General features: G+C 39.7%; 1 protein-coding gene across 2 annotated transcripts in view; it reads left to right on the top strand.

Annotated features, from left to right (window-relative positions):
- Window positions 1-24,746, top strand: part of tpcn1 (two pore segment channel 1) — a 63,626-nt gene that overhangs the window by 6,344 nt on the left and 32,536 nt on the right. Inside the window, exons 1-3 of one of the 2 annotated variants that reach the window (XM_078227017.1) lie at window positions 12,025-12,092; window positions 16,960-17,090; window positions 19,199-19,375. In XM_078227017.1, the coding sequence (XP_078083143.1) occupies window positions 17,058-17,090; window positions 19,199-19,375 (210 nt within the window). In that variant the 5' untranslated portion in view covers window positions 12,025-12,092; window positions 16,960-17,057. Of the gene's footprint in view, window positions 1-12,024; window positions 12,093-16,959; window positions 17,091-19,198; window positions 19,376-24,746 lie in introns of those variants that run through there. The other variant, XM_078227016.1, reaches the window with a different exon arrangement.

Here is a 24,746-nt window from a genome sequence, read left to right as displayed (position 1 = left end):
TCTGCCCTAATGTTTCCTCATTTGAGCTCAGCGTCAAACTTTGCTTTACATCAACTTGTGAAGCATCTTGAGATATCTCATTACAATAAGGGTGTGGTATCAATACAGATCCAAAATCAACTTGTAAACACAAAATAGAGCAACAACAAGGAGACTGTACTGTGTAATTTTGTACTCGGTAGACTTTAAAGAAAAGTACAGACATACAGATGTTTATGATCTGCAACCCAAGATGTTATTTACCACAGCCTTCAAAAAGACGTACTTGATTTTACATGTGGTAGTAATTCCCTGTATTAATCCAAGGGGAAAGGGTGCAATGCACAGACACAACTCCCTGTCATGGCTTGGTTCCATGATGACATGGGAAGTAAATGCAGCATCCTCACAAACCACTCCCCCCCCCCCCCCCCCCCCCTCCAGCAAATCGCAGCAAGCTTTACTGCTACTGACTATTCCACTTAATCGTTTAAATTATGCTTTATTGTACTTTCAGCACTGACCTGGTTAAGTTTCAATCAGTTATTAATTGAACTTCCTAATCCGCTAACGTGGGATGGAACTTTGAGCCTGCATTAGTTGTCAGCGTAAATGGCAATGTGGGTTCAAAATCCCACGAGTCAAGAAATGAGATTCTCACTGGTGAGAATATTAGAACGGGAATCGGTCAAGGGGAACCTGTTAGGGACGCCAAGATAGGTTTGGTACATGGGGGAGAAGGACACGCCTGTCCTGGAACAGACAGGTTGGCATTTCACCAGCACAGGTTGGCACTCCTCCCCCTGTCAGTGCAACCTGTGCCAGGGTAGCAATGCCAGGGGTGGATTCTTTGCGGGGCCCCATAAGGTTCCCCTTAAGTGTGGTTGGGGGGGGGGGGGGGGGTTTGTGGGGGGTGATGCTTATGTTGCGGATTGCCCCGATGCTTGCGCGGTGGGTGGTCACCTTGATGCCAGTGCGGGGTAGTGGGAATCCGATGCTTGTGCCCATGGGGGGGGGGGGGGGGGGGGCTTATTTTTATCGCAAATCAGGGCACCCTTTAAAGCTGGCACCCTGTTTTCTGTACAGCCAGACTCGCTGGCTCTATCAAGCTCTGCCCTGCCACAGTGATGCGAAAACCACGCCACCAGATTTTCTTTGCACCACCAAATCTGGAGAGAAAACTCGGCCATGCAGCTGGAGAATTGCACAGCGGTTTTCTTGCCTCAGCCAGCATTCTGTGCACAGAAGGGGAAGATTCCACCCATGGTTGTTAATCATTTCTTCGCTTCCATCAAATGCAGGTCTTGTTCAATAGCACATTAGCAACATGTGGTTAACCACCTCCCAAGCTTTCACAATGGCAGACTAGATGTGGCCAGTTGCACACATATGATAATGGCTCAGTGACAATTCTTCTTATTCCACATCTTTAACCCCCCTATCAGTTGACTTAAAATGTAAAAAAAATGATAATCCCAAGATCTATTGCTAGTTAATTATGTCCAGGCAAAATAATTGGAGGCTGAATTTTATTTCGAAACACATTTTGGGGAGTAACTTATCAGTGACATTGTCCCAGTTTAGCTGGTTAAATGACATTAAGTAATCGAGATTTTTCTTTGGATTTGTGATTTTAAAAAAAACTTTACTATTTTTTTCAAGAAAACAATGTGTTGTAGCTAACAATCTAAAGTTGCCAAAACTTCTTTCGGTTTGTAATCGTGCTATGAGCTCTGCATGTAATGCTTATTGTGCAATTTCCTTTGTACTCGAAAAAAACCCCTGCAGCAAACTTTTCATTATTCTGTCTTTGAAGTTTGCGTGCTAGATCATCCATGTCTGGAGTACTTAGATATTCCACTTTATAAAGCATTTGCAAAGAAATTATAGCCCCCAAAGAAACGGACCATTCAATCCGCCAGTCCGTGTTGGTGTGCAGGCTTATTTTTCTCTCTTCCAATTATTTATTCTTCAATGTTTTCATAGTTTCTGCCTCTATCAATAACTCTGATAGTGCATTACACTGCCTCATAAATCTTTGTGTGAAATCATTTATTTTGCTCTCTGCTCAAAATCCTTTTCATTTCATCTTGTATCTGTACCCCTTAAGCACTGAATATAATGTGCACCTTAATTATTTAAGGCACCGTATCAAATTATCTTGATTTCCTTTGTCCCGACAAAAGCAGCCCCAGTTTTTCAAGTTTTTTTTCCACGTTTATATTGGATCACACTGGGTAGCATCCCACTGAAACTTCTATAGTGCCTCAACACCCTTCCTGTATCATAGGATCACTGTCTGTGGTTTAGGACTCTGTGGTGTTGTATGGATTCGCCATAACACATTTACAACCTAAAGTTTCTGTCATAGGCCAAGTATTCTTTGAGCATTTTCTTAATTGCCTTCTCCACTTGCTGTACTGCTTTTAATGTCTTGTGAACCACAAACGTCCAAATTCTCTGCTCTTGCACTTCACCTAGCTTTACCACATTCAATTTTTTTAAACAAAATGGCCATCTCAAATTTATTGACATTGCATTTCATCCTCCAGCCTTTATTTCATTGTGTCAATACCTCCTAGCATCTTATTTTGGTCATTGGAATTATTTACTATACCTTAGCGTGTCTATTTCTATCAGGGTTTTTTTTGCTTCAGCAATATTTTTCTTCTCCTATTTTGACCACGGGCGGCACGGTAGCACAGTGGTTAGCACTGCTGCTTCACAGCTCCAGGGACCTGGGTTCAATTCCCGGCTTGGGTCACTGTCTGTGCGGAGTTTGCACATTCTCCTCGTGTCTGCGTGGGTTTCCTCCGGGTGCTCCGGTTTCCTCCCACAGTCCAAAGATGTGCGGGTTAGGTTGATTGGCCAGGTTAAAAATAGCCCCTTAAAGTCCTGAGATATGTAGGTTAGAGGGATTAGTGGGTAAATATGTGGGGGTAGGGTCTGGGTGGGATTGTGGTCGGTGCAGACTCGATGGGCCGAATGGCCTCCTTCTGCACTGTAGGGTTTCTATGATTTCTATGACCATTGGCCCTTTGCAATCTTTAACATCTATGACTGGACCTTTAATTCTTTTTGTTTTTCCTCTGCCTACATATGAACTGCATCTTTATTTCCTATTCTGCTAGGGTAACTTTATTGTGTAAATCTATACAGAACAGTGAATTGACTGTGCCATTTGGGTAGAAAATTTGCGACTCGGACTCTAATTTAAAGCTCATGCTTTTGGATCTCACTAATTTTATAATAATTCTACCTAATGGAGCTCAAGAATGTGGGCAAAAATGTTTTCTGTACTAAATGGCTACTCGGTATACTGTAACTGATTCAAATATTCTTTTTATAGTGTGTCTAACTAAAACTTTCATGATTTACCTGTTTGTGTCATTTGGTTAGCTTTGCTGGTGGAACAACTGAATAGCCTCTACATAAGTGAAAGCTAATATGCATGCTGTGAAGGGTGACAAATGTTTATCTAACATTCTCCCTCCTCCATCCTGTATCCATAGGAATGCTTGATATCTTATGAGCAAGGACATGCTGATGTTGTAAATTATATTGATTACAATGTTCTTTCTTAGTAATACAAGGGTAAGGTCAAAACCCTTGCAAGGCAACCTCAATTAGCTGACCAAAATTGTGGGAAGAAGACAATGGTACATTCAAAAATTATTAAAAGACATGCCTAGTGTGCCATCACATACCATTAAAAGCGCCTTACAGACACCTATATATCATGTTTACTAATATCATGCACATTTTCCTTCCAATGCCTTTTCTCACTACGTTCTCCCTTCAATCTTCCTCACATTTTATCGCCATTTTTTACTTAGCTAATTGAGCAATTTTCATTCCGAGGAGACAGGTATGGGAGAGAGTCAGGCCCGCCATTCTCTGATGCAGATCAGAAGCAGCCACAGGGAGTGCCTAGGTTCTGCGATTTATCCCAGTTATTTTGTTACAATTTAAGCTCTGAGCCTCAGATACATACTGTCCATGACAACTCACCCTGTATCCACTGAGGGCAGATCTCAGGGGTCATGTTCAGATTAAATAAAATAAAGGTCTAAATATCTTAACAACCTTCACAATATTAAAACTAATTCCCATTCATGAAAGCCGATTCAAAACATTTAAATCTCCTCAGTGCTTAATTCCTTATAAAACCAAACTTCTATTCATAACCCTATGCCAAAGATAGCTAATCAGTTAATAACCATTTTGAATTTCTGATCAAACTGTGAATGTAGGACCCCACCCCAGTAGCTGAGGTAATGATAGCTTGTGCAGAGCAATGGAACATTCATAATGATATAATGATAGTTCTTGGGGAAATGTCAACAAATAGCTATTGTATTTGCTAGAACATGTTTTATCAACTCTCACTGACCAAGGCAGCCTGTTTTTTAAAAAATAACTTCACATCATGACAGTTCAACAGACCTTAGTCATCTTCAAGAGCATTTACATCTACTCTTTTTAAAACATCACGACTCCTACACCACAACTTAAGATTTTCACAAATGGGGGTGGGATTTCCAGAGAGATAGAAAGATTCTGGATTCTTCCAGTGTCTTTCCATTTGACTGCTGTATGTGTGCCTTCTGCATGATAAACTGACCATATCGGCTCACCTGACACCTAAGGGAGTGCTCAGGCCATCAACACCACTAAGAACAGGCTAAATTCACAATATGTCTGAATGTACAGTCAGACATATTACCCTTTCCAGAAAATTAGTGTTATATTAGAAAAATACAAAGCATACTTTGACAATATTTGATATTACAAAAATGACACTCTCTCATTGTTGTTTAAAATTACTGTAATTAATTTATAATATGATAGACCACAGAGCAACATTTATAAAACACATATAACGTATTGAAACATCCCAAAGTACTTCACAGGAGCATGATAGGACTTTAAAAATGTTATATATTACACGGGTATTATTAAAATGAATACAAAGCTTGGTCAAAGAGGTAGCTTCTGAAAGTGTAGTTGTTGAGCTGGGTGAGATAACAGATGACAGATAGGAGGGCAAGGCCCTGGAGGAATTTGAACACAAGGATGAGACCATCAGAATCAAGGCAGTGGAGTCAGTGTAGGTCAACATGGACTGGTGATGGTGAATGGGACTTTGTTCAAGTTAGGATCAAGTTTGTTCAAGTTCGCAGTTTTGGATGAGTAAGTTTGTGTAGTGTTGAAAATGGGAGGCTAGTTCGGAGAAAACAGCAATACTGAACTTAACAAAGGCATGGGTGAGGGATTTAGCAACAGAGGCATATGCAGTGGCAGGGATGAGCAATGTTATGGAGTTGAAAGTAGGCAGTCTTTGTGACATTGGTGTTGAGTGCTCAGATCACGGTCCAATAGGTCTTAAACTGACTGTTTCAACAAAAGCCTGAATCCAATGAACATTGGATCAGAAGTAGACCAATTAGCCCTTCAATTCAAACTTGGTTCGCCATTCAGTGAGATCATGACTGATGTTCAACTTAGCTCCTTTTACTCACCTTAATACTTTTGTTTAGCAAACATTTACTAATCTTCAAATTAAAATTAACATTGATCTAGTATCACTAGGGGAAGAGAGTTCTAATTTCTACCATCTGTTTGTGTATAGAAGTGTTTTCAAATTCCACTGAAAGGTTTGGGTCACATTTTTAGTCTATATCCTTTAGTCCTCGACTTTCCCAACTAGCGGTTAGCTCACAGTTATTCTGACTGTCCTATTTATCTTTTTGGTGAAGGCCCTTGTTCCAACCTGATTCACTTGGAGCCTGTACCAATGGTACAGTTCCTTCCTATCCCAAAATGAATGTTAGTGTCCCCTGAAATCGAACCACACTTCCCCAGACCAATCCTATGGTCACATCTTCAACTCACTCATTTGCTTATCCCCAAAACCAGTTTGCGCATGGCCCAGCTAATACTCTGGAAATTATAGCCATTGAGGTCCTGTTCTTTAATTTTAAACCCCAGTGCCTCATACTCTTAAAACAGAATCTCTTTCCCACTCTTCCTTATGTTGTTAATCCAAACATGGATCACAACGAATGAATCCACCTCCTCCATCTCCAATAACCTTTTCAAGTTGTTTCAAGATGACTCTCACCCTGGTATCAGGTAGGCAATATACGATGTGAGACTCATGATCTCATTATCAAAGGATGTTATCTGTCCTTATTAAATCTCCTACAACATTACATGTCCCCACTCCTGCCCTCTCCCTTAATAATTGTAAATAAATTGTGTTTAACTGTATGCAGGAGAGGACATTAACTTGAATACTTGTAAAGAGCCACATTGAAACTGTGAAGTTGGTTAGTTAGGAGTTATAGGCTTGTAATGCTTTACTCTGTAAATAAGTGTAAGACTGAATTTTAAAAACTGACCCCAGTACTACCCTTCACTAACAGGTTTTCTGGAATAGAACATCCACTTCCACCACCACCTTTGGAGCAGGCGCCTGTCCATGGTCTATATTCTGGCTTTTCCTCTGACAGTATTTATCCTTATCGTTATAGGTGACAGGGTGGTACCATGGTTAGCACTGCTGCCTCACAGCGCCAGGGACCCAGGTTCGATTCCTGTCTTGGGTCACTCTCTGTGCGGAGTTTACATGTTCTCCCCGTGTCTGCATGCGTTTCCCATGGGTGCTCCGGTTTCCTCCCACAGTCCGAAAAACGTGCTGGTTAGGTGCATCGCCCATGCTAAATTCTCCCTCAATGTACCTGAACAAGTACTGGAGTGTGATGACTGGGGGATTTTCACAGTAACTTGTAATTCTATTTGTGATACGAATAAAAAAATCAATAGACTGCAAGTACATTATACCTGTTGAATCAGTTTCTGTACGCCCTTATTCTCTGTCTCATCTAGGCTCTCTTTACTCTGCACATTATTGGTCATAATGACCCCATTCTAAACCTGCATCTCTTTAGAAAATGTGGCCAAAGTCTGGAACAAACTGTCTAAATACTGCTCCCCCTTTGTGTCAGAGTGTTTCCTAATTATACTCTAGTTCAATTAATCTGAGCCAGAGGCCTCTACTGCAGATGTGTTCATTTGGGACAATCAGTAAAGACCCACATACTAAAGTCCAGACACACAGCCTGCTCTGCCATACTTAAGTCTATATTATTCATATCTAGGTTTTAGTTTGTTCTAAGTTTTTTCTTTTCTGTACATACTGACTTACACTAAGCACTAAAATGGAACATACAACAGCACAGCACAGGAACAGACCTTTTGATCCACAATGTCATGCTGAACATGATGCCAAATTAAACTAATCCTTAGTCCATGTCTTTCTATTTGTTGCATATTTATGTGCTTATCTTAAACGCTCCTTAAACCTCCCTATCGTATCTGCCTCCACCACCACCCAGAAGTGTGTTCCAGATACCTACCACATTTTGTATTTTTTAAAAAAAACTTGCCCCTCGCATCTCCTTTGAAATTGCCCCCTTTCACCTTAAGTGCGTGCCCCCTAGTATTAGACATTTCAATTCTGGGAAAAAGATTCTGACTGTCATTCGTCATTCCTGTCTATGCCTTTCATAATTTTATAGACTTCTATCAGGTCTCCCCTCAGCCTCTGCTGCTCCAGAGTAAATAACCCTTGTTTTTCCAGCTCCTCCTTATAGCTCATACCCTTTAACCCAGGCAGCATCCTGGTAAACCTCTTCCGCACCCTCACCAAAGCCTCCACATCCTTCATGTAATGTGGCAACCCCTGTACTTGTTGCCCCGATCAATGAAGGCAAACATGCCAAACACCTTCTTTACCACCCTATCTACTTGTGTGGCCAGTTTCAGGGAGCTATAGATTTGAATCCCAAGATCCCTCTGTACATCAATGCTGTTCAGGGTCCTGACAACTGCATATTCTTACCCTTAACATTTGATCTCCCAAGGTGCAGCCTCTTCACACTTGCCCAGATTAAACTGCATCTGCCATTTCTCTGCCCATATCTGCAACTGATCTAAATCCCATTGTATCCTTTGACAACCTTCTACACTGTCCACAACTCCACCTATCTTTGCGTCGTCAGCAAACTTGTTAACACACCCATCTATGTTTTCATACAAGTCATTTATATATATCACAAAGAGCAGGGGTCCCTCTAGACAATACAAGATGAAGAATTTTATATACTTGCTGTTTCAAGTTTGCACAAACCACCAAGGATGGAAGGCAAAATGCAACATCTCCTTTTCTGTCTGCACTGAATTCCCACTCTCACCCAATACCAACTTTTATTCTCTCTTTACACAACACTGTTTTTGCAACCAATATGCATCAATGGATTCTGTTTATTATTAAGCCCTTTTGAGCCATGCCCAAGTTATAAGTGCTTGCTCAGCTTCCTGCTCACAGTAATTAGCATCTGTTCAAGTAGTTACTTATAGTTCATTGACAGGCAGCTTCTGTTAGTTAGCTTGTGGTTCAGTCAAAACATAAAAAACTAAATGTCTGGTTGATATCTTGTCAGAGAATTCCCAACTTCACAAAATTTCTACTTTTACACTCTACACTAAACTCCTTTTACGAACACTTGGTAGATGTAGGGATTGAATTGGTAGCCAGGAAATTAATCATGAGTGCCATTTTATATTTGATAAACTTCAAAACTTTGCAGGGTAAAATCTTGTCTTATGTTGCTTGGTTAAATAAAATCATCTAGGTGCAACAGATTTTGTTTTAAATTTCCACATGCATGGTGGTGGTAACTTACAATTTATCAGCACGTGGTTAGGTCAGTGTGGAAAATGGAAGTTACTATCTAAACCTACTAGTGACCATTCATAACCCTCTCAACAAAGTAATTGTAAATTTTAGTCAATCCTTTGGATATGCCTCCATCCCATCAGGGTTCATATTAAATCTATTTAAATCTTGACAGTATAAGATGATAGTGAAAGCATTGCACTTGTTGCAACAAATATCCCATTTTGAGTAGAATCCAAAATGCTGAATGAGTCACAAATTCTGACAGATTAAATCATCTTTAAATGGAAGGCAGCTGCCCCCAAGTTGGAGTGTGTACATAAAAGCAAGTAGATTATCTGTTGTTATGTTACCAAAGTATCCATAAGCAACCTGTACTTTGCTCTACGTTGCAGTGAGCTTCAGGTGGATTGTAAATTTTCAAATTCATTTTATTGCAGCTTAATGAAGGGCATAGATAGAGTGAACAGTGGGAAGCTTTATCCCAGGTCGGAGGTGACGAACACAAGGGATCACGGGTTCAAGGTGAGGGGGGCAAGGTTCAACACAGATGTCAGGGGGACGTATTTTACACACAGGGTGGTGGGGGCCTGGAATGCACTGCCAAACAAGGTGATTGAGGCGGACACGCTGGGATCGTTTAAGACTTATCTAGATAACCACATGAACAGACTGGGAATAGAGGGATACAAAAGAATGGTCTAGTGGGCATTGGAGGGCTTGGAGGGCCGAAGGGCCTGTTCCTGTGCTGTATTGTTCTTTGTTCTTAAAACCTTCAGTTATTGTGAATCATTCTTCAGAAATCATTCCATATTTGTGCCTAAGTCTACCATTGCCGCTATTCACTATTTGTAACTGTGGGGGTCACACTATTTGTAACCCCCACAGTTGCCTAGAACTGCAGAGTTTCACTGGCTGTCTTGTCTGGAGACAATACACATCTTTTTAGCCTGTCTTGATGCTCTCTCCACTCACATTGTTTTGTTTCTTAAAGACTTGATTAGTTGTAAGTATTCGCATTCCAACCAGTATTCATGTAAATTGAGTCTGTGTCTTTATAAGCTCTGTTTGTGAACAGAATTCTCACTCACCTGAAGAAGGGGCTTAGAGCTCCGAAAGCTTGTGTGGCTTTTGCTACCAAATAAACCTGTTGGACTTTAACCTGGTGTTGTTAAACTTCTTACGATGTAATAGCTAACAGTGCTCACTGTCAATGGCAACTGTATGATGATGGTTTACACCATTCCACTTATCGTAATTAAAGTATAAATTGGACAGCAATCTCTAGTGGCTGCACATACTCAATTAAATGAGGAAATCAGGAAGTTGCTGTCCCAAATTGCTGTGCTTCTCCAGAAATTGGGTTATACTGATACCTCGCCAAGAGACTTGGCTTTGAAATGTATGAAACAGTTTGGAGTTGCTGTAATTTCATGACAAATGCCACAAAGTCTACCAGAAAAGATTTTTAACAGCAAAATAATCTTACTAATTTCCAAACAACCTCTCTGGCACTGAAAGTTAATTCTACAAGCCTGAAGTCTCATTCCTTAAAATTTTATTGATTGTTGGAGATTTTACTTGTTTAATTTTTTTGCTTTCAGCCTTTTTAATTTATTTATGTAATCCCATCTTTCTTTTCCTCTCTATTTTGGGTTCAGATTCTGCTCTGCTTGTTAACGATTCTTGAACCCGATCAGTTAAAGAGATGCACAGTAAATTTGGCCACTTTACACAGGTTTAGTTTCCCTGCAGAGAGCAGCACAATGTTTTGGCTCTCTAATACTGTGAAAACCATTGCAAAATTCCATAGTCTGGTCAAGTGCAATGTATGGTTGGTGGCATTCCTTTGCTGCTGAGAACAAAGTCTAGCCCATTGTCTCTTTGGGATGCAATTTTTCTATTTTAATTGAATAACGTTTGGCACTGTGGTATGGCTAGTGAAAAATTTAGCAGAATGCAAAAATGATGGGGCAGTGTGACTGGTGAAAGCGGAAAAAAAATACATCTGATATCACCTGCAATGATTGTAGCAACAAATAGGAAAACATCAAAGTAGAGGAATGTAACTGATATCAAAAACTGTAGACAGTCGTCAGGAGAGATTTTGGCATTTTCTTTGAGCAAGGTCATATGGTTGTACTACAAGTCGCTTCAAAGTGTACACATCTGGAGATGAATTTTCTTCCTAAATCAGTGACTGGTGGGTTATTGTTTGAGCATGCAAACTGCCAAGGATTTGAAATGTGATATTGTTGTCATATTGCAACGATTGTCATATTGCAACGATTGTATGTGCTTGATTATTTGATGCTACTTTATGGCTATTTTATTTACTCCTACCCTTAAAAGCTACAGCCCTCCAAACTCCAAACTTTTGGTCTTTGAGCAACATTTAGTTTTCCTGTAAAACTGAAAGTCTGCAGTGGCACTTGACTAGAAATACCAAGGATGAACAGGTTTTTTGTAAAGATAAATTTGAAGTTTGAACATTTCAGTCATATCTTGCGTCATGCCACTTCAGATGTACAATTTGATTTTTTTCTGGTAGATAGAAACCCTGATGGGCTGAGGATTAATGGATGCTTAAAATAAGGAACCAATGGTTGAGGGACTGCCTTTTGTTGGTCAGGGTAAAAAAAACTTTCTGATGAATGTCTATTGCTGTGTAATGTACACTTCAGCTTTTGATTTATAAAAAACAGGCTGCTAGGTAAAAATTCCAAAACACTTTTTATAGTATTCACTGTTGCACTACTGAAGACTTTAGGCTGTTTCCATTTCCTGACTGTGATATTAATATACTTATGTTTTTTTTTTCACTTGATTAATTCATACCCAATAAATAAAGCAAATTATTCCCCACACAGTAGTAACATTTTGTGGGATAGCAGCATGCATTAAAATGTTTCCTGTTTGGCACACAACAATCTCAAGTTCTTTTCGTGTTAAAAAGTTATTCTGGAATCCATTTGTACTTTACCAGCAGAGTTTGCACTTTGAATAGTGCAGCTAGAATGATATGATTCGTCACATAAAATTGATTCTTTCCACATTGCAGTGATGCAGCTGGCAGTGCATGTGGTCTTAAGCATTTAACAGGTTGAAGGAAGTTTCACTCAAGTAGACAAGTTAACCGCATGTACAGATCCGTGAACAAAAAATGTGTTTTGCTGTTTAGTATGATCACGTGACTCTCGTATGACGAGGATTGTAATCGTAAGTTACGATCCTTATAAAAGAAGTTCAGGGCACCTTGTTTTCACTTCTGCAAAAATGCAACATGCAGGTACAACTTGTGTGTGCTCTGCTGAATTTAATGACAGCCCTTTGCAATTCTCTTCATTCATTTGGAAATTTGAGACTAATGGTATGTGTTATGTTTACGTTTGTCCAACTTATAATTAGATAATCTTTAATTTTTAGTGGAACGTTGCATGGACTAATGCAAGAAATACTGAGTATAAGAACTTTCTGAAGTCTTGTATATAAATCTTGTCTTATAAAGTGGGGTTTTTTATACTAATATTTTCATTCCTGATAAAGGGTTAAAGCAGCTGTTGAATTTGTATTTGGTGTAATAATTGATAGATTAAACTAATTGAAGAAGAAGAAAACGTAAAAGGGGAGTAAAGCATGTCTACTAATTCAAATGAATTTTTACACTTAAAATTATCCAATAATCTGAATTAAATGAAATGATCACAACACAGCTGAAAGAATCTAGTGGTTGCAAATTTAAAAAATGAATTAAGCAACATTGAATTAAGAAGAGTAGACTGTATATTAGATCATAAAAATAAATTAAATCTAGCTTTGTAATGTTCTGAATGATCGTCCAAAACTGACAAGTTGGTACAGTTCTATGCAATTGATAAGTGTGATTATTATTGAGATAAGATTCAAGCGAAAGGGTTATTTAGTGCCTCAGAAACGTCTCGTTGAAGTACCAATGGCCTTTTCAGCACAAAAAAGGAAACAACAAAAAGGAAGAGACCATGTGTGAACGGGCATGAGAAAAAGGTAAATGAACCCACTTCTCCCTCTCTGAGAAGGTAATTTATTTTGTTTTCTAGGCCACAGATAGGAATTAAGGCTAGAAATTCGATGTTGTGAATGATCTGGAAACTGTGTGGGAAGAGACTAGTTCAAAAGATTGTTGGCGTCAATGGAGTCTTGGTCCAGAATTTTATGGTCCCGCTAATGGGCTTGAAGGACTAGTAAAATGCAGCACATTACCTTCCTGTCTGACTGCCCTGGGCTGCTTCTCATTTTACAGGGTGATGGAGGCATTGGATAACCTGCCCACCCTTGGACCTAATGAGGCCGCTAAGTGACCAACTAATTTAACCATGGCAGGGAGAGGCCCATGCCAAGTGGGTAGCCTGGCTGTTTTACTGGGCAAGGATGGGGACAGAACCTCCTTTTGCAGGTCCCAAGTGCTCATTGAGACATGGTTTACATGGTCATAGACACCCACACCTTAAACCTACCCACACCTTAAACCTTCCCCACCCACCTGCCCCAGCCTTGGAAACCTGCCCTCCCATTATTCCCCTCGCTGGGGTCTGCCAAACACACCCCACCAATACCCTGGATCTGAAGCCCAACTTTTGTTAGCTCCTCACCTCCTCCCACCAGTGCCTAGTTGAATTGATGGGTCACTGCTGGGACTACAGAGCTGCCAACCAATCGGATTGGCAGGCAGCTCTCTCTGGTGAAACTTCCTTTCCAGATGGGAACATAAGAAATAGGAACAGAGGTAGGCTACGTAGCCTCTCGAGCCCACTGTACAAGTCAATAAGATCTTGGTAGTTGTGATGTGGCCGTATTTCCAGTATTCAGTCTGTCCCACATAACGCTTGACTTCCTTGTCAATCAGAAATCTGTAACTCATCCTTGAATATATTCAATGACCCAGTCTCCATTGCTCAGTGGAGGAGAGAATTCCAACACTAACTGTCCCGAGAGAAGAAATTCTTCATAATTTCCTTCTTAAATGAGAGACCTTTTATTTTAAAACTGTGCCTCCTAGTTCTGGATTCCCTCACATGGAGGAACATCCTCTCAGCATCTACTATAGTAATGGTAGAAACTCCTGAATTCTTTCCATTACATAGCTGACCAGAAATCTCTTCCACTCCTATCTCCTGCCATTTAAGTATTGATAGAATTTGCATGCTGAGACACGATCTGTTTTATGAACACATCTTTCTTGGCCATCAAATCCTGGCATGGGATTTGAACCCAGAGCTTCTGGCTCCGAGGCAGGGATGCTGCCCACTGCACCACAAGACTTCCTCCTGACCGTGTACCAAGCGATTGTTTGACTGAAAGTAAGTATCTAATCATGGGATGTAAACCTGACCTTATCCAACGTTTACTTGTGCTGAATACCAGCACTGTTGCAGCAATCAAAAGCAAGAGTTTTGTCTTGAGGTCCATCGTACCACAGTCCCTGAGATCAGCACCAAACTAAGGATCAGTCCTGGGAATTTGCTGGTCAGTATATTTAATAACTGCTCAACCACGAGTTAAATTTATCTCCCATTTAGATGCGCGTTTACTCTATAATCATCAGATGGCCTTTGTGGCCTTGCTACACAATGTTTGTCTGATAGAATAACAAAACTACTGGCAATAACTACATCTGACCTTGATGAGAAATGCAGACAAAAATGTCACTGCAGACAGTGAGAAGTGACCTTGTCGCAGTGGGAGGTTCTTGTTCCATAAATGCTAGTGCCAGCTTGGATCATTGTCAACTTAAAGCTCAGTGGCACAATAGGATGATCAAGAAAATGATCCTGCTTGCTAAACTGAAACCTTGCTATAGTATGTTTAAAAGTTAATTGATCTAGTTAAAATGTCACAAATTTGGTAGGGGTGTGGAAATGCATATAACATTACTACATGATAAGGAATGCACAACTGAAACCTGTTAGAAGCATCTCAATAACTCGAGGCAATCTAGAACCTTCAATGTAATACAGTGCATTTATGCAAGATTAATTCTGAAGCATTCCAATCACTAATTTCCTTGCAATAACCCAGTCATGGTAATTCCCAGTGACTCTAAAAGCAAGTGGGCACCTGGACAAACAGGAGAAGCCACTTGGAAACCCCAGCTCAGAACCTTACCGCTGCCAGTTTCAGAAATTAGAACTCTCAGCAGTCACCCCCCCACCTCCCCAATAGTATCTCATCCCTCATAGAGCATATGCTCTCATGTGTATTCCACAGAATGTAGTCAGAGTCCACTGAATGAGTAATCTATCACCTCAAATAGATGACTGACATCTAGGTGTCTGGCCAAATCCATTGCCTGGCAGTAGGTCTACTGAAATGGGGCTGGGGGTTTTGGGGGAAGCATTCTGTGACACTGAGAGCAGTCGTGGCGATGGCCAGGATTATACTGGCTAGTAGGTGCATGGACTGTAAGCAAGCCCTTGAACCCACAGTCACCCTTGGAGGCTGATGCTCAGTTGTGTCTTTTTGTCAATGTTTCTTCAAAGAGATGATACCACAGGGACTGGAAGGACATCCTTTGCTCGTGGCATTGAAAGTCACCATTGCTCTTAACTTTTATGTAAGTGGCTATTTCCAGGATTTAATTGGGGATCTCTCAGCTTCCAACCACGAGTGCATACAGGAGGTGATGGATACGTTCTTTGCCAAAATCCACAATTGTATGCACTTCATTAGAGATCTAGCTAGCCGGGCAACCAGAGCAGAGGGTTTTGCTGCTATTTCTGGATTTTCACAATTGCAGGGTACCATTGATTCATGTAGCTGTAAGAGTCCCTGGTAGCAGTCAATGCAACATGAGCTTTCCAGATGCCAAGATGTAGGAGCTGCATATCTCCACCAATGAGGAGGATATCGGAAGAGATGAGGTAGAGGAAGCCAAGGATGCAGAGCAAGAAGCCATTACACAGATCATATGAGGCAGGCATGCACATGAGGCTCTCGTAGCCACCTGATTCCAGGAGGATGATGATGATTGGCAGTGCTTATCCTGTCAGATCATTGCCCTCCATAATAGGTCCAAATCACCACCAGTGTAGCTAGTCTTTTCAACCATCCTCTTTATTGCTGGGGAGATGATGGCCTAGTGGTATTATTGCTGGACAATTAATCCAGAAACTCAGCTAATGTTCTAGGGACCCAGGTTTGAATCCCTCCACGGCAGTTATCTGGAATTAAGAATCTTTTGATGACCATGAAACCTTTGTCAATTGTCAGAAAAACCCATCTGGCTCACTGTTGTCCTTTAGAGAAGTTAATCTGCTGTCCTTACCTGGCCTGGCCTACATGTGACGCCAGAGCCACAGCAATGTGGTTGACACTCAACTGCCCTCTGGCAACTAGAGATGGGCAATAAATGCTGGTCAGCCAGCGATGCCCATGTCCCATGAATACATTTTTAAAATTATTCTGAGATTGAGTAATTACACCACATTCTGCTCACTATGTCCTCATCCTTTAAAGGATGGTTTTGTATTTTGAGTTTGTGTCCTTGCTGCAATGAGATACTAATGACAGGATCTTGTTCCAGCAACACAGGTGCGGCCTCTTCAAGCATCTCTCCAACATCCCAATCATTAACGCAGCTTTTAAGAGGCAGGGGTTGCACTGCAGTCTTCAGTGGCAATGCACCTTCAGTCTGACCAAAGCACCTCAAGGAGAGCCATCTCCTTTTAATATGCTCTTTAAATGTATGTCCTTGATTAACTTTTAGTCACCCTTCTAATATCTCTTTGTCAAATGTTGCTTTTTGTCTGACTGCACTTCTATGAAACATGTAGGGATGCATTTCTATTTTAAAGGCTCTACATAAATGCAAGTGTTGTTGTGTTTGATTGAAATTACATTTTAACATTCACAAAATTAGGCTTGTTTATGTTGTTTGAGACCATGAGAATAAAGTCCTGTAAAATTGCATCATTATACAGATGCTAAAACTCCCTTGGAAGTAAGTTCTTGTTGTTTGAAATGCTCAGTTATTTTATCACTGAAACACATTTTCCTTTTTTTACCTTCCTCTCCAATGTGAAGAAAGCACCTACATTACATTTGGTATAGATCAGCTGATTCTAGTTCTTGTAAGACAGAATAATGACATTCTCCTTTTCAAATGCATTATGAATGAAATTTAACTCGCATTTATAAGGTTAATGCCTGACCTGACTGGCCTGTGGCTATTTTGAACCACCCACTTTCTGTCTCCTTAATAGATGGAGGAGAATATGACATTATTAACACGGAAGTCGTTGCAATACCAGACATTCGAGAGTACAGAACGAGCTATGGTTCTCTGAAACAAGTCTGGGAGATGAATTATCAGGAAGCAGCAATCTACTTGCAGGTATGAAACCTTTTTGCAACTAATGATTCTGCTCATGTCAAGCTATTAAATTGAAGAAAGAGCATATCATTCCATCAGTATGAAGTATGCATAAGGAAGGGAACAAATAAAAAGGGAACATGGCAGTGGTACAGCTGCTTGATGTGAAATTGATAGAGCTTTTAGTAAGAAAACAAAAATGTTGAGCTCTAATTGCAAATAATCCTGGCAATGATGATGTTGTATCTGTTCTGCTCTCAGTGGACATGGAATGACTTCCATTCCATGTATTTCAACTTTGAACATGTTAATTAAGTTGATAATCTCTGCAGTTTTGGTTTTGGTAGAGTTGGTGTTAAATATTTCTTTTTATACTGTTTAATGTATTCTACTTGTCAAGGTGAGTGATGTCAGTGCTGAAGAATGGAATTTTAAAATGTTTTTTTTAAAGATATAGTAGCCAGTAACATTTCTGAACGTTCCAAGACAATTAGAACAAGTTCAAATTGAGGCTTCCAGTACCCTTATCTATAAACTTGAGAATTCCATTGCAAAAACCTTGAGTTTCATTTTGTATACGATTCAATTTTTTGACTTATCTAAGTGAGATTCAGCAGTTGTTTTGAATTGAATTTTGCCTCTACTGCATGGCTAATACAAACTGGGTGGCAACTGTCCAAGCACACTTCATTTAAAACCATTACAAGTACAGAGATTGAGGCTTTAATTTTGGGATTAGATCCAAACTCAAATCTCAGAAGTAGGAGGACATTGCTTTAGTGGTGTGGGTTCGCAGTTTGTCTCTCCTGTTTCTTTTTAACAAAACTGGGAAGTTTTAGTTTACAGAATCATAAAAGCAAATTAAAACTCTGCAATCTAATGTAGCCAACCTTTTATTGTAAAGGAACATAAGAGAGCAATATAGTAGCATTGATTTAATGTGTTCCTAGTTTTGCTAAAGTTTACAGGAAAGCCTGTGGCTAGATTCATTTGAGGAAGTCCTGGTTGCAGCCATGCTAAAAGTGGCATAAAACAGATGAAATTAAGCATGAGATCACTTATTTTTCTTCACCAAAAAATGACTAATTCAAATTCAATGATGAACACAATCACGCTTAATATTTACTTAAAAAGAAATGCATTGTATTAAAGCTCATAAAGTAATGGTGTACATTTTCAGTATGGTTGATGAATATCTGGCAGTATTCCATGTAGATTTTAATAATGTGTTTTAGTTAACTTTTATAATTGAAGTGATCCAATCAAAATATCTCGTGCTAAACCAGTGTTAACAGTTTTAATTTGTTCAGTAGAATTTTTAAATTTTTTTACTTTATTGCATTGGCTCGTTCTGTTCTGTGTTTAAATGATCTTCTGTTCTCTAAAGTATCATTCATTATTAACATTCAGTACATTTCTCTGTATAGAATGACTTGCAGTGCCATTAACCTTTCACTTTGATTTCAGTTATTGATTTTAAGATGGTTGATTTGCAACAAGATGATGTGCTAAAATGTAAAACATTGAATATAATACATGACGCTGTGCGCAAGGGACACAGAATATATTGGCAAATTTCAGGAAAATCTATAAATTGTTTTTTTAAGCGGCCTGTGAAACCAGGTTTCCTGTATGTACAAGTTTCCATTATGCAGTTGCACTGCCAAGAATATGAAGATTCCAAAGGTACATTAGATTTGTTGCATAATCATTATTTTTGAAATTTAAGTCCCTTACTGTAAAAGTAGCAAAGCAATATTGCAACAAAAGCTCTGCAATGTCTTTTTTTTAAAAAGTCAACATGATTAAACCGGTTAATTTAACCCCTTGTCTACAGGTCTTGTTTTTCGAGATTTCTTAGCAGCAAGAAAAAAAGGGTAGATTTGATTGTGATGACTAGGATGGAATCAGCAGTGTAACTTTACATTTTGGTTACAGTACAAACATTGTAACATCCTATTTATAAGCTGAAGTTTTGAAGGACAAATTTGTTTCTGTTCTTGTGCTGCGGGGGGGGCGGGGGGGTGTCACAACTAATAGTCCCATTTAAGGCATTGCTTGGTCTCTTGCACCCTCAGTAGTAAGAATGTTAAATTGTTCACAGCTTTCTCTTATTTCGTACTTTTCAGGAGGGAGTAAATAATGACAAGTTCTTCACTCATCCAAAAGATCAGAAAGCCCTTGCAGCCTACCTCTTTGTGCACAATCGTATATTCTATGTGATGGAGCTAATTTCTGGACTGCTGCTGTTGATACTCTCGCTGTGCGAGGCACCAGCTGTTCCCTCTCTCCGTCTGGACATTTATGTATGTTTTGTCTTCAATTCTTATGAGATACTGTTGATTAATTTATAATATTTCCCTTCCAAGTATTATTGATGTATTATGCCTGAATTGCTTGTTTAGGGTGGAAGTCTGTGTAATGCTAGTTAAGAACATAAGAACTAGGAGCAGGAGTAGGCCATCTGGCCCCTCGAGCCTGCTCCGCCATTCAATAAGATCATGGCTGATCTTTTTGTGGACTCAGCTCCACTTACCCACCCGCTCACCATAACCCTTAATTCCTTTACTGTTCAAAAATTTATCTATCCTTGTTTTAAAAACATTCAATGAGGTAGCCTCAACTGCTTTACTGGGCAGGGAATTCCACAGATTTGCAACCCTTTGTGTGAAGAAGTTCCTCTTCAACTCAGTCCCAAATCTGCTCTCCCTTATTTTGAGGCCATGCCCCTTAGTTCTAGTTTCACCTGCCAGTGGAAACAACTTCCCTGCTTCTATTTTATCTATTCGCTTCATAATCTTATGTTTTTATAAGAGACATGTTAATATGATTCTGCTAATTGGTGTGAACAAATTTGGCTCTTGAGTTTAAAATCATGGACTGTGTTATCACATGATGCAGAAACCCATATCTCTGTATGCTGCAGTTCTTAAGGGAACCTGATTTGCCTGTGAAATAATTGGCATAGCAACTTACATTCTGTTTGTGCTATATGAATGTAACTGAATATGAAGCATTCTTGGTTATCATGTGCAAAGTGCTTTATATCAAAGAAGAAAAAAAATGAATGTACAAATGGGGGAAAAAGAGAAAACAAGTGAGAATAGGGGAGGAAACAAAGAACAGACAAAAGAAAGATTTACAGGGAATTATTGAAAACTGGAGATCAGTGCCATGTTAGAGATATAGATCAGGAGTCCCAGAAGGTAGTGCTGAATGCGCAGCTAACAGTTGTAGAACAGAGACTGACGAACAAGAAGTAATTGGTCAATGTTCTGAAGCTAACATTTTATTAGCCTTTTTGATTACCTTTCATAGTTATACACTGGTTTTGCAAGGACACAATCTGCCTACTGCTCCACAGTTTCCAGTCTCCACATTAAGAGAATCTGATTTCTCTTCCATAGATCTAAAGTGGATCACCTCACACTTCCCCAAATTTAACACCATCTGTCATAGATTTTGTTCACTCAATGATGTCTGCCTATGTGCTTTTGCAACATCTTGTTCCCATCCACACAAATCACTAGGCCTCCTAACTTAATGTATGTTACTGTTGTACCTGTTAATTCTCAGATACTTTCAACCAGTTTACTTACTCCAAGGTTTTACCCCGGTGCCCTTATTTGCAAGGTGGACAAAGGACAAACACAAGTAAAGATTCAACAAGTTTATTAAATAACACTATTAACCCTTAAATTACCCACATAAAACAAGAGGATACCCCAGCAGATTCAAGTATACTACCCGTAAAGATGGCTTGGTTAAACTGCAGGCCCGATTCTCTGAGTCCCTCTGGTCTGTTGTCACGAAGGTGAGTCTCGATGGCCGCTTCTTCCTTCCTTCCTTGTCTGGTCAGTCTTCCGAATGGTCACGGCTGTCTCCCCTGTCGAGTCTTCGCTCCTGTGTGCCTCTGAGTGTGTCCCTTTATCCCCAGCCTGCTTGCCTTTCCAGAAACTTCTCTGGCTTCTGGCCAATGAGGTCCCAGGAGGGGGTTCCAATACCCAGTGGGTTTCTTGATGTCTGCCTGACAGGACACCAGGGTCCGCCCCCCAGGTGTCCATCTCCATGTTGTTAAACTTGTTATCAGGTAAGGTTTCTACAGGATCTCTTGGTGACAGAAAGTCTGGCCCGATCTGGGCTTCTAACAATAGACCGATGCATTTCAATGAGGTGCCATGATCTCCTGCTAAGTCTCAAGTAGAGTGTAACGACCTTTGATGGGTGGTTGATGGGTCAGGCCCAGACACATTTGTGTATTGTACAATTGGCCTCCCTGCGGTTTGACTGTTTGATTTCAATGTGCCTAATTCTTTAATTTAGGATATCCAATTTTATCAGCCTTAAAACTAGGCCCTGTTTATATCACCACATTACAAAGTTGGATATATAACTCTGCACTTCATTCAATTTGATATGTTGAAAAACTTAGTCCTAACACAAAACACTGGAGAATAATACTTGTCACAACCCACTGGTTGGAGAATGTTCCAAAGGGGTAGGTATTCCAGAGCCAGAGTGGTCTCCTGAATGCATTCTGATCACCTACATAGATTTCACATCAAACCACTAATTCAGTGCATCTATGAAGACTGCAACTGTGCACCATATGGAGGAGGAGGGCATTAATGACAACATTCTGACTTCTGCATTTAACCATGCATATGCGGACACCAGAAACAGTTGTCAGTTTCCCACAGTAAAGATGGAGGGTGTAAATTGTATATTACTTGTGATCAATTGTATGCAGGTGATGGGTATTAACATAAGCCTCCAAAATAGACACAGACTAAAACTGCGGTTGTTGGGTTAGGGAGGTGTACTCAATCCCCTACCTCCCAACTATTAGCACCCAAAATGTACAATGACAGAATAGAAAAGGTTGATATATGCCCCCCCCCCGCCACCTGAATTGGAGAGGCAATAGAATCGGATTAGGAGAAAATATCTGGGACATTCCTCTTCAATCTATGTAGGTGATCAGAATGCATTCAGGAGACCACTCTGGCTCTGGAATACCTACCCCTTTGTAACAGATGATGTCCATTCCAACCCTAGAAACAGGTCCAGCACTTGCATAAGGAAATTTGGTGGGTCAGTGTCCACCACATGTGACTGCATCTAGTTCTAGAGGTCTACACTTGTTGTGAAAAGAATCACTTCCTGAGATATAACTACATCTGGCTTCACACAACCTAAAATTGTGACCCCTCAATCCTCAATCTAATAACTCCCAAATCCATGCTTCTCTTAAGTATAGAGTCCAAACTCTTTGAATCCATCTCAACAACTTAAGATGTCCTATACTGTATATTACTTTAGTGGTTCCATCTACACCTTTTCCAAAACCTCATTGTCACTTACAAAACTGGACACAGTACCCAAGTGAGGCCTGGCCAAAATCTTCCACAAGGATGAATAGTATGCCTCACCTTATAATGCACCCCAACAACCTATTTTCTCTAGCTATCACTTTGCAGTATTGCTTAAGAGCATATTTTTAAACATCTATGCACTAGAATGCCTACATTCCTTTGTTTCTCTACCTTCTAATATGCTTTTCCCTAAAGGATGTAAGAATAATATGCAATTTAAACATAATTTACCAGTCATGAGCCAACCTCCCAACACACACAGATGAGCATTATCTGCAGTCTAAAAATTCACAGATCTTAATATCATCTGAAGATTTGCAGTTCATATCTCCAACATCTAAATCCTGATCATGAATGAAAAGAATAATTGCCTCAATACAAATTTCTGCTTTGACCAGTCTCCAACATATCCAAACCCATCCAAATCAAGAGCTAATTCACCCATCTCGAAATACATTTTGCCAATGTCCTACCAGTCAATTCTTAATCCATCTTGATACGTTACCACTAATACCAGCCTTGTGAAACCTTATCAAAAGCATTTGACCCATAATTGGTGGTTGTAATGACAGCAAAAATATTAGCATCACCATTCCATTCCAGAAAGTGAGGTGGTGAAGGACAGAAGTGCCAATGGAGCCAATTTATATCAAGTTTAATGTTTATTTAAGAGTTGCACACTACAAGCATACACCTCCCTAACCCAACAACCGCAGTTTTAGTCTGTGTCTATTTTGGAGGCTTATGTTAATACCCATCACCTGCATACAATTGATCACAAGTAATATACAATTTACACCCTCCATCTTTACTGTGGGAAACTGACAACTGTTTCTGGTGTCCGCATATGCATGGTTAAATGCAGAAGTCAGAATGTTGTCATTAATGCCCTCCTCCTCCATATGGTGCACAGTTGCAGTCTTCATAGATGCACTGAATTAGTGGTTTGATGTGAAAGTCAACTTCTTGGGTACTATTCTCACTACAAAGACCATTAAAATTGTTGAGCCCAGTTGAAAGACATGTAACTTGTTTACTAAATCATAATTACAGTTGAACAACTTCCCTGACCCTCAAAAGCTAATATAAATTTTAGAGTGTAATTCCCTCGTAACATTTCAAAAACACATTATTTTTAAAATAAAAATTATCGTTTGTGGTTTGTGACTTTTCGGCTTCAATCTTAATCCCATGTTTTAGACTGCAGATAATGCTCATCTGTGTGTGTTGGGAGGTTGGCTCATGACTGGTAAATTATGTTTAAATTGCATATTATTCTTACATCCTTTAGGGAAAAGCATATTAGAAGGTAGAGAAACAAAGGAATGTAGGCATTCTAGTGCATAGATGTTTAAAAACATAAGTGTTTATGTTGCCACTTTTATTTTGCTTTCTGTAAAATTATTAAAAAGTGAATTATAATCCATACTTTGTACTTCCTGAATTCAATATGAAGTGTTGTTCAGTCTGGTTGATCAGCCTACTTGATGACTTCAGTATTGCTGGATGCCACAGATCCCCATAGATGGCGCCAGATTCAAAGACATGTTGGAATAGGAGATTTTGTGGTTAGCAGTGAAGGGACAACTTGTCTCACAAGATTTAGTGGGTTCTAGGCTGAGTGATAATTTTGGCTCATTGTCTGCTGAACTTCCATCAACTTCTTAAAAAAAAAACTTTTAATTAAATCATGTTGTTAGTGCCCAGAGTGTCCCTCCTTACCCAAGTGATCATATATTGCATCCCTCATAACTCCCTCAAACATTTTTCCAGTTACTAATGTCAAACAAACAGGCCACGTCACAGGCTTTCCTCTAATTCTGTGCTCTTCTATTTTTTACTTTGAGCTCTTGCACACAACTTTATAAAATGGCTTCTGGAAGTGCATTAGAAGAACATCCATCAATGTTCCCTCACCACAATGCTTGATTAGTCATGTGCCCCCACGTTCAGTCATTTCATCAAGGCTTCTTTGGTGGAGCAGTGATAGGAATGTGCTCTCTGTGTCTTGGAGTGGCTGTACTTGCCATGGTGGAAGCTTCCACATAAGAACCCCTTCTATTGATGTTTTGTGTGGAACAAAACATCAGAGTGGGAACTTGTTGCGAGGGGAAATGGGAGTCCAATTCTGTGTCCTACAACACTTGAAGCACACCAAAATGAACAATCTGTGAGAATATTTAATATCTTCTATTTTAGTTCTGGACCTATTAACCTTGAATTGTCTCCTTTATTTTCTCTCTATCAATAAACTGTTACATATATATAATATGCACATACCTGGATTAAACTGACACTGTTT

Source organism: Mustelus asterias, chromosome 13 (assembly GCF_964213995.1).
Source record: "Mustelus asterias chromosome 13, sMusAst1.hap1.1, whole genome shotgun sequence".
NCBI classification, from domain to species: domain Eukaryota; kingdom Metazoa; phylum Chordata; class Chondrichthyes; order Carcharhiniformes; family Triakidae; genus Mustelus; species Mustelus asterias.
The sequence above is the reverse complement of the archived record's forward strand: the minus strand, read 5'-3'. Positions and strand labels throughout refer to the sequence as shown.